At 31.9% G+C, this 11,580-nt stretch overlaps 1 protein-coding gene across 5 annotated transcripts in view; it reads left to right on the plus strand.

Annotated features, from left to right (window-relative positions):
* The window catches only part of UBR3 (ubiquitin protein ligase E3 component n-recognin 3), a 225,100-nt gene extending 213,745 nt beyond the window's left edge, over positions 1–11,355 (plus strand). For all 5 annotated transcript variants that reach the window (XM_081261280.1, XM_081261279.1, XM_081261282.1 and 2 more), the window contains 4 exons: positions 4,963–5,142; positions 7,624–7,833; positions 8,529–8,668; positions 8,955–11,355. In XM_081261280.1, the coding sequence (XP_081117406.1) occupies positions 4,963–5,142; positions 7,624–7,833; positions 8,529–8,668; positions 8,955–9,072 (648 nt within the window). In that variant the 3' untranslated portion in view covers positions 9,073–11,355. The remainder of the gene's footprint in view (positions 1–4,962; positions 5,143–7,623; positions 7,834–8,528; positions 8,669–8,954) is intronic.
* The last annotated feature ends 225 nt before the right edge of the window (positions 11,356–11,580 follow it).

Below are 11,580 nucleotides of genomic sequence, written 5' to 3' on the forward strand. Positions count from 1 at the left end.
TTGTATGTGATCGTCTTAGTAAAAAAAAAGAATTTGCCAAAATCTAACACCCTTTTTGGTAATTAAAAAAAAAACTTCAATAAACTAAGAATAGAAGAGAGTTTGCTCAGCCTATAAAAGGATATCTATAAAAAGGTACCTAGCTAACCTTATACAAATAATTAAAGACAGGAACAAGATTAGGAATCAGGCAAGGATATCTGTTCTCACCACTTTTTTTTTTTTTTTTTTTTTTTTTTTTGGTAACAGGGATTGAGCATTTGAACACTGAGCCACATCAGCCCAATTTTATATTTTATTTAGAGACAGGGTCTCACTGAGTTGCTTAGTGCCTCATTTTTGCTGAGGTTGGGTTTGAACTTATGATCCACTTGTCTCAGCCTCCTCAGCAGCTGGATTATAGGCATGTGCCACCAGGACTGGCCACTTGTTTTTAATATTGTACTAGGTTTGCCACAAGGTATTTAGGCAAGAAAAATAAACAAAAGGTATCCAAATTGAAAAGGTAGAGATATAAAGGAAGAGGTAAAGCAATTTCTTCACAAATTAGGTAGTCTTCTATGTAGAAAATCATAAGGAGTCTTCAAAAAATTATTGGAGCTAAGTTCTATAAGATTGCAAGATAGGGGCCAGGGTTGTGGCTCAGTAGTAGGGTGCTCGCCTAGCATGTGTGAGGCACTGGGTTCGACCCTCAGCACCACATAAAAATAAATAAAATAAAAGTATTGTGTCCAACAACCACTAAAAAAAATACATATATTTTAAAAAAGATTGCAAGAAAAAAATAAAGGTATTAAAATTCATTGTATTTCCATATATTAACAATGAGCAATCTGAAAATAATGTTAAGAAATAATTTTATTTATAATAGAGGATATGAAAATATAGTGGAATTAGATTATGGCAATATGCAGTTTGATTTATAAATATGCTAAAAACCACTGAATTGTTCCTTTAAAGAATGAGTTTTATGGTAAGTGAATGTTTTAAAAAAGTGTGTGACTAAGGACTTGTATCCAGCATATATCAAAATTCATCACTCAATAATAAAATAAGAAACCCAGCACAAAAATTTATAAAATATTTGAATAAACATTTCTTGAAAAAATGTATATGAATAGCCAACAAGGAGATGAAAAATATTCAACATGTTCATTTAAAAAGTCTAAATCAATGTCACAAGTGATAATACCAAGTGTTGGTGAGGATTTAGAGTAGCTAAATGAGTAGAATTCTCATTTTTTAATGGTAGGAATGCAAAATGATATAGTCAATTGGAAAAAGTTTATTTAAAAATTTCTTTTAAAAATAAGCAAATGCTTACTGTACAACCCAACAATTCTATTCTTGTGTATCTTCCAAAAGAAATAAAAACATATCCATATAAAGACTAAATAAATGTGTATAAAAGCCTAATTTGTAGTGAAAAACTGACCTGGAAGTCTATGAATGAATGAATAAAATGTATTGTGTCTATACATTAGACTACTCAGCAATTAAAAAGAATGCATATTGATATATACAATAACATGGATGAATATCAAAATATTATTCTAAGTGAAAGACCTGGCACAGACTACATACTGAATGATTCCATTTATATGAAAAGAAGATTAGAGCTAAAACTATAATGGCAGAAGGCAGGTTAGTGGATGCAGGAATAGGGATCAGGATCGACTTCCTGGAGCATGAGTGAATTTTTTGGGAGATTTTTCTAAAATTTTGTTGATTGTGGTGGTCACATTACTGCACATACACAAAAGTTAATCAAATTATACTTAAAATGGAATTTTATGGTATGTAAATTATGCCTCAGTAAAATGGCTTTTAAAAAATGTCTGTAGCTATATAAATGGAGAATATATAGCTTCATTTCTAGAGATTAAGATGTTGTTATCTTTCTCAACTTGCGTATAATTTTGATTTTTTATCTTTATTTTTCATTTCACATATTTTTGAATTTTGTATTTAATGTAAATAAGTCATTCACTTGTGTAAAGGTTTGTTAAATATCTGCTTTGTGCCAAACACTGGAAATATACAATTCCTACTTTCAAATAACTCACAATCTTATAAAGAAAACTAATTTATTTTTAAAGTTATTAATAGAAAACGTAAGCACAAGAATAGAAGTATTTATAAGATATGGAAGGATTTATTTTATCTGAATGGAGCTGGGTGGTTTAAGGTCTCATTAAATGGGATCAGGTAAGGTTCCCTAGGGAGGAGGAGTTTGGAGGATAAGAGGAATTGACCCAATAGACAAGGGAGAATAAATAAGCACACTAGCTTCCTACATGGTCTTTTTTAAAAAAATATTTATTTATTTTAATTAGATATATATGACAGCAAAATGCATTTTGATTCATCATATACAATTGCATCACAACTTTACATTTCTCTGGTTGTACACGATGTGGCATCACACCATATGTACAGTCATACATGTACCTAGGGTAATGATGTCCATCTCATTCTACTATCTTTCCTGCCCCCATACCCCCTCCCCACCTCTCCCTTCCCTTTACCCAAAGTTCCTCCATTTTTCCCGTGCACCCTTCCTACCCCATTATGGATCAGCATCCACTTATCAGAGAGAACATTTGGCCTTTGGGTTTTGGGGATTGGCTTACTTCGCTTAGCATGATATTCCCCAACTCCATCCATTTACCTGCAAATGCCATAATTTTATTCTGTTTTAATGCTGAGTAATATTCCATTGTGTATATGTACAACAATTTTTTTTAAATCTTTTTAAAAATACCTTTATTCTATTTATTCATTTGTATGTGGTGCTGAGGATTGAACCCAGGGCCTCACATGTGCTAGGTAAGCACTCTACTGCTGAGCTATAGCCCCAGCCCCTACAACAATTTCTTTATCCATTCATCTGTTGAAGGATATATAGGTTGCTTCTACAATTTGACTGTTGTGAATTGAGCTGCTATAAACATTGATGTGGCTGCATTTCTATAATATGCTGATTTTAAGCCCTTTGGTATAGACTGAGGAGTGGAATACCTGGGTCAAATGGTGGTTCCATTACAAGTTTTCTAAGGAATCTTCATATTGCTTTTCACAGCAATTACATCAATTTGCAGTCCTACCAGCAATGTATGAGTGTGCTTTTTCCTTCACATCCTTGCCAACACTTATTATTGTTTGTATTCTTGATAATTGCCATTCTGACTGGAGTGACATGAAATCATAGAGCAGTTTTGATGCAAATTTCTCTAATTACTAAAGACATTGAACATTTTTTTATATATTTGTTGATTGAACATGTATCTTCTTCTGAGAAGCATCTGTTCAGTTCCTAAGCCCATTTATTGATTGGGTTGTTTGTTATTTTGGTGTTAAGTTTTTTGAGTTCTTTATATATCTTGGAGATTAGTGCTCTATCTGATGTGCAAAAATTTGCTCCCAAAATTTGCTCCTCATTGTTTCTTTTGCTGAGAAGAAGCTTTTTAGTTTGGGTCTATTCCATTTATTGTTCCTTGATTTTGTTTCCATACATCAGTGATGAATCTTCTGAAAGAGAAATTAGGAAAACTACCCCATTCACAATAGCCTCAAAAAAAAAACAAAAAAAAAAACTTGGGAGTCAGCTTAACAAAAGTTGACCTCTACAATGAAAACTACAGAACACTAAAGAAAGAAATTCAAGAAGATCTTAGAAGATGGAAAGATCTCTCATGCTCTTGAATAGGCAAAATTAATATTGTCAAAATTGCCATACTGTCCAAAGCGCTCTACAGATTCAGTGCGATTCCAGTTAAAATCCCAACATCATTCCTTATAAAAATAGAAAAAGCAATCATGAAATTCATTTGGAAAAATAGGAGACCCAGAATAGCCAAAGCTATCCTTAGCAAGAAGAGTGAAGCAGGAGTCATCACGATATCAAGACCTTAAACTATACTACAAAGCTATAGTAACAAAAATTGCTTGGTATTGGCACCAAAATAGACATGTAGACCAATGGTACTGAATAGAAGACACAAGAGACAAACCCATATAAATAAAGTTATCTCATACTAGACAAAGGCACCAAAAATATGCACTAGAGAAAAAATAGCCTCTTCAACAAATGGTGCTAGGAAAACTGGAAATCCATATGTAACAAAATGAAACTAAACCCCTATCTCTCACCCTGAACAAAACATAACTCAAAATGGATCAAGGTCCTAGGAATTAGACCAGAGAACTTGTGCCTAATAGAGAAAAAAGTAGGCCCAAATCTTTTTCATGTCGGATTAGGCCCTGACTTTCTTGACAAGACTCCTAAAGCGCAAGAAATAAAATGGTTTTTGATTAAATAAAGAGGAATTAGGGGATATATTTTTGTGTTTCTAAGAGTGACTAACTTCTTTAAAAATCAATTTTCAGGGTATATGTCCTTGGATCACTGATTTCTCTATTCTTTTATTAGTGAGTAGAGCTTCAGATTGCCTGCCTTTTAGATCTCTCAGGTTTTTTAAAATCCATCCCCTACTTTTTTAATGCACTGTGTTTTACACTCCTTGTGAGTCCAAGCAAATTATTTAGCATTGCTTTTCATGAATTCCACATTTTTATTGTTGTTCTTTATCTACATTGACCATATATACCCTTTAAATCAAAGCAACATTCTTTTTGCCCCAAATTAACTTTGCTTTCATTGAGTAACTAGTTTCTGTAGATGGACTATTCATTATATATGTAAATGTAAATATTTAAAAAAAATAAATGTACAAAAGAAGCAGATGCTGTGACATTTATGAAAAATATTTGAGTATGTCTTGATATAACAGTGAGGAGCTGTTTCTTTTCTTCTTGTTCCTCCTGTTGCCCTTAGTTGACTCAGTTAAGAAAGTTTTCTTCCTGTCCCAAAGTAATTGATGAGGATGACACTTAAAATACCTATAATAGAAAATGTTCTTGATTAAATATCTTGAGAATTCTCTATTTCATGTCTAAAAGGAAGAAGAAGAATTTTCAGTTCTTGCCAGTTGCCTGGGACTTCTGCCAACATTTTACCAAACAGAACATCCGTTCATCAGTGCCTCGTGTCTGGAATGGCCAGTTCCACCATTTGATATTATAACTCAGTGGTGTTTTGAGATAAAATCATTTACTGAAAGACATGCAGAACAAGGAAAGGTATGTAAAAAGAGTGGTATTCACTTGCCATAGAGGTGGTATGCTAATAGAAAATAAAGGACTTCGTTAGACTGGTTAAATTGAAAAAGTGGTTTACTCAAATAAATTGCATTTTAGAGTGTAAAATTTTAGAATGTACAAAGAAATAGTTCTTTTAATAAAGATAAGGTATTAGGTGTTATTTGGAGTTTGTTTTTGGTCAGCAGATTTTTATAGCACTATACCTGAAAGAAACAAAGGAATTTTAAGGTAAGCAGGGAACTTGTATATTTATTTGAAGGAGAACTATCTTACATTTTAAAAAGAAAAAAATGATTTAGACTAGCAAATCTAACATATCATGAATAACTTGAAAATGTGCTGGGTCTCTGTTGCCAGCTCAGTGGATCAAAGGGTTTGCATTGGAGACAAGTGAGTTTAGAGCAGAGTTGGGGCAGTAGTGAGTAAGCTGTGAGTGCCTTGATTTTGTGCACAGACTTTTCTTCTATAGCTAGTATTATAGTTTGAGAAATGGAATAATATGATGAAAATAGTATTCTAGGGAAGTATTTCTAGTGTGTTTCTAGAGTAACTGGGATTACAAGGGAGTATCACCCACCCACTCATCTTCATTTTATATCACTTCTCTGCCACAACCTTGCTTAAATCATAAAAGAATGTTTCTTAAATAAGTATTTCTTATTTAATTTTCTGACTGAAAATTAAAATAAAGAGAATAAAGAGAGAGGGAAGCAAGAAATTATTTAGGTGGTAAAAATCTGGACTATTTTTTGATAGTTAAAAATTAGAAAGTAACTAATGCAAGAGACATTCAAGAGAAATATATAATATATATTATAGTATATACTTCCTTAGGTACTAAATTCACAGAAGACTCCAGTACAGCAGTGAAGCAGATTCTTTTTTCCTCTTCCCTCTATTCCTTCCTTCCTTTCTGTTTTTGTTGTGATGGGGATCAATCCCAGGACATCATGCATGCTAGGCAGGTACCCTACCACTGAGCCATACTCCCAAACCAAAGCAGAAATTTAGGACTGAACTTTTAGTTAGAGGTAAGACGATAACTTTCCACCTCCTGTTTTCCATATCTATACATTCTAGTTGTGAGAAAGAAAGATCACTTATATATACTGGTTGCTGTTTAGAGCATATACTTCATTGTACAGGTGTTTTCTTCCAGCTAATAATCAGTTTAGTAGTTTATCATTTAGAAGAACAATAATTTCTTCAGATGATTGAGTATATATTAAGTTTCATGAATTCTGTGGACATCTATCTATTGTCTTACATCTTTCTTCATAAAGGAAATTCTTTGATTACATTATTGTATAGGCTACAAGGTAATGCTCAAACAAATTGATAAAAGTGTTAAATTTGGGAGGAAACATTGCTGTCTCTTCTGCTTAATGGAAGGGTTCCAGTATAATCAATCCATTACAGAGTATGTCATCTTTGAGGCCTGGGTTGGGCACTGAGTATTGGCAAGTGAACTATTATAAGCCCACTTATCCTTACTTGCATGCTTACTTTATCCATGAACTCATTGATAAATAACAACCTAGCCACTTGGTTACTCTACTGATTTAGTTGATTATGGCTGGCTGTAGATAATGTAAGATGAAGATCACATAAGTTGGCAGTCATTCATACAGTTTCTTAAGATAATGGATTCACACACATTTGATCTACTTTAAGTGTGAATAGAGTAATACCTAGGAAAAATTGATGCTCTTGCCCGTATTTTTCTACAACCCTAACTAAGCTCTCCCCCCCACATATAAAGCAGGAAATTTATTAAAAGAATTATAGCTCCCAGTACTGTGGATATAAATGATCTTAATAGTTTGAAGTATAACAAATTTTACATATTTTAGGAAGGAGATTCTAAGTTATGAAGTATTAAAATATAAAAAATGAGTTACAATTGTGAATTTCCTTAAAAAGGTCATGAATTGTTTGAAAATTAAAGTAATAATAATAGGGGAATCAATAGAGTAGAACAAGCAGATTAAGGGAAGGGAGAGGCGCTAGAGAATGAGTTTGATTAAATTATGTGCATGTATGAATATGGCATAACAAATCCCATTATTATATATAGTCATAATGTATCAATAAAAATAAATTATAACTGTTTAAAACTTTTGCATTAAACATGTTAAAAGACAAATATACCAAGATAAATAGTCATGCATGCTGGGAGATATTAATATTTCACTTTTAAAATAATAACAAGTTTATGTTGTAAGGTGCTTAATCTAAAAAATTACATCTGTTATAAATGAAATCTGCATGAAAATAGAGAATGGTAATTGTTGAAGTACTGTTTTTATCAATTGTAAAGTAGAAAAAAGGTATAGCAATAAATATTCACTTTTTTGGAAGCAGATTTTCCTTTTTTTTTAAGCCCTTTTTTTAAAAAAATAAACATTTTGTGTTAGCATCTTAAATACATAAGACTAATGACTATTCTTGGATGTTTAGGCTTTGCTTATCCAAGAATCAAGATGGAAATTACCGCACCTGCTACAGTTACCTGAGAATTATAACACCATTTTTCAGTACTACCACAGAAAAACGTGTAGTGTCTGCACCAAGGTTCCTAAAGATCCTGCTGTTTGCCTTGTTTGTGGTACTTTTGTATGCCTGAAAGGACTTTGCTGCAAGCAACAAAGTTACTGTGAATGTGTATTGGTAAGCAGTAGTACAAAATTTATGAAAACTTAAATCTCATGAAAATTTGGTACATGGGGTCAAGTCAGCTCTTCAAATTTAACTCATCTTTGAGTTAAACACAATATATATATAGATATATAGATAGATGGAATGTGTGTTTTGTTTTGTTGCTTTTTAATTCAGTAGAAGAATAAAAAAAATCTTCAATGCTTTAAGTGGGTAAAACCTTTCTTAAAAATAATTTCAGTTCTACTCCTTTCTCCTATTGTCTTTTTTAAAAATATTTTTTTTAGTTGTTGTTGGACCTTTATTTTATTTATGTGTATGTGATGCTGAGAATCGAAGCCAGTGCCTAACACACATTAGGCAAGCGCTCTACCACTGAGCCACAACCCCAGCCCGCTCTCCTATTATCTTTTAATGTTACATTTATCTTTTAATGCTATGAAACAACATTCTTCTATGTTGTGGAGGATTCTAGCTTCTGAATTACATTGGCTCTTAATTGCTTTCCTAGATAATCCTTACCCCAATTCTTCCTAATGTATTAATAATAATATATTGGGAATTGGGTTATAAATTTAAGATAGATGTGATCTTACTTAAAAAATTTAAATATCTTTGTGTTATTTAGAAAGCATTTAAAGACAGTCTTGATTTTGTTATAAAGTTCATTGATTATCAAATGAAATGATATATTTTAAAATTTTCAGCATTCTCAGAACTGTGGTGCTGGAACAGGCATTTTCCTTTTGATCAATGCATCAGTGATCATCATTATTCGAGGTCACCGCTTCTGCCTCTGGGGTTCCGTGTATTTGGATGCTCATGGAGAAGAAGACCGGGATCTTAGGTTAGATCTGCATTAATATATCCATTGTTTTGATGAAATTTGGTCAGTAAGAACCAAAGTGCCGTTTCTGAATTTGTAAATATATATATATGTATTTTAAATTAAGAAGCTCCACAATCATTAATTTAGAATAATTTCTAGTTTTTGAGTTATTTTCCCTATCAATATGCTGAGGAAACACAAACCAAATCACTGAGATTTTTGCCATATCAAATCTATTAAAAGAAGAAATGCGTGTGAAATCTTCATTATATTGTATTTTAATACTTCTTTTTTCCTTCCCTAGGCGCGGCAAACCTCTCTACATTTGTAAGGAAAGATACAAAGTTCTTGAGCAGCAATGGATTTCTCATACTTTTGATCACATCAATAAAAGATGGGGTCCACATTATAATGGGCTGTGACTCACCACCTCAGCATTGCATCATTTTCATTAAGAATTTATTTTATCAACAATAAGCTTTAACTTAATTTGGGGAGAGTAATGTTTTTGCTGAGGGGAAAAAAAGAATACATTATGAAGCCTTTCCAAAATTAGGTGCTTGGTAATCACTTAATGGAATAGTAATTTTTTTTTAAGTATCTGGAGAATATAATAAATAAATCATTCTTTAGTGGTCATTTTTTTAAGTGCAATATTAATAAAAAGCACAAATTGTCCATAAAATCATTCAGAAGTTATTCTCCCAACAATGCATATCAGCTATTCATTGATACTTAGAATGGGTGTGATTTATTTGAAATTTTATTGCTCCTTTCTATCTGTGTTTTAATTTGCATCTGCTAAACATAATGCATCTTTTTCCTCTGCCATTCTTGTGTTAATTTGAAATTTTTGCTGTATGTAAGTAGAAAAAATGTAAAACATGATTTATGTGAAATATTGTATAGTAAAGTTAGTCTAATAGTAGAATCTTAATTTTTTTTTTTTCTTATTGTGAGGAATCGTTAAAAGTTTAAGGCTTTGCTGAAAACTTAATTCATTCTCAGGAATTTCATAAATATTCTCCCCAGGTAAATGAAATAGTTGTAAAATAAGTAGATAGCGCTGTTAATATAAATACAGTACATTTTGAAGGGCATATGTGTGATTGAGGGGGGGTCCTTAATAATTAAAATTTGTGGACTGAAGGTGTAGCTCAGTGGTAAAGCGCTTGCCTAGCATGTGTGAGGCACTGAGTTCTATCCTGAGCACTGCAAAAGAAAAAAAGAGAAACCAAAAGATTTAAGAAAATCCACATGACAAATTTTGATCCTGTGCATGCCCACCTTTTATTACGAACCAAGTTTTTGTTTATATGATTGGATTGGAAATACTCTTACTTCCCAACTAATAAACCGAACCATAAGTTTTGGAACTTTCTTATCAGCTCAAGAGATTCAGCTACATTGTATTCATGCAGTGGAATCACTGCTATTTCTGCTTGGTTTACTATAAGGAGAAAAAAAGGCTCAGTGGTGATGAACCTCATGAATGAACAGTACATGAAAAGCAATTTTTGTTTGTAAGGGTTTTTAAATCAGTAAAAATGGGATGATTGAGCTACAACCTACTCTATAATAAGAAAAGTACATGGAAAGCATGTTATACATTGCTACTAAGATTTTTTTCCAGATGACTCAGTAATTTGATGATTATTTCATATATCGTGCTATTGAGCAATTCCCGGTACTTTGGAGTTTCATGGCTTGTTATATAAAATTACAATTTTACATGTAAAAATAAAATTTAAAACATCTAATGATAAAACGTAAAAATAACATCATATCCATGTTCTAAAATTTTTTTGAATAATATGGCATTACCGAATATGAAAATGAAACATTAAATGATGGCCTTGCATTATAATAGGGAAAGCAGAGTAGTACATATTCAACTGTGTTCAGAACATCAATAAATTACCTACAGCTCTACAAGAAAATACATGGAAATAGCCTGCTATTTTTATATACATTTCCAAAACATTCAGACAACCTTCTGTAAGACTAGAATGATTCTGTTTCACTAAATCACTGTCCTTTCCAACACATTGCTACTTTTTTAAATACTGTATCATAAGTTCAGCCTGTCATATTTTTGCATTGGTCATTATGAATACCAGACCATTTGTAAGTGTGGTTGAAGAGCAAAATACTAATTCACATCTCTAGTAAATACTGTTACAGGATTCATGAACTTGAATAATTCTACAGTTTGAAACTGATGCTATATATACCTGGTATAATGTATTCAGACTTTGATTACTACATATTTAAAATGGAATGTTTTATGGTTGTGCATATGGATGTGAAGTGAAAATATTAGCCTTAACTTTAAAATTTGGGTATTTGATAGTGTTTATTTTGATATTGGTGAATTAGTCACCAGTAAATTTTAAAAAAGCACTTGGTTGAAAATTGTACTTGAATACATACATGCATGCTGCTAAACTAGAACTTTAATTTTTTTCTCCATAACTTTTATAAGTCCCATTTATAAACCCACTTTTAAAAATAACAGGTCCAAGTTAGAGTGATGTGTGTATATTATTAAAAAAATGTACTGGTGTGATATCTTGTATGAATGATCATTTAAATACAGTACATTACTGTAGAAGCTAAAACAGCCTTTATAATTAAGCAGAAATTACAAAACTAGGAATAACCAACATTGTAAGATATGTTAATAAAAACCTACTGTCATTTGGTTTGTGAAAGGTCCTTAAAATGTTTAATGCTAAATGTTTTTCTTTTTCCAAAGATATTGACAGTGATATATGTGAGTGGCCTAAAAGATCAAAGCATAACATAACTAATAGTTTCCTTAAGGTGGAGTTTAATGTGAAGGGTTTGCCTTATATTTTGCCTTTTATTTGCAGAGCTAGATCCTGTTTCTTTTGTCCCGGTCTCATATCCATTGTTAAATCTTTGCT

This window comes from Spermophilus citellus (assembly GCF_964194105.1).
Source record: "Spermophilus citellus genome assembly, chromosome: 11".
Taxonomy (NCBI): Eukaryota; Metazoa; Chordata; class Mammalia; order Rodentia; family Sciuridae; genus Spermophilus; species Spermophilus citellus.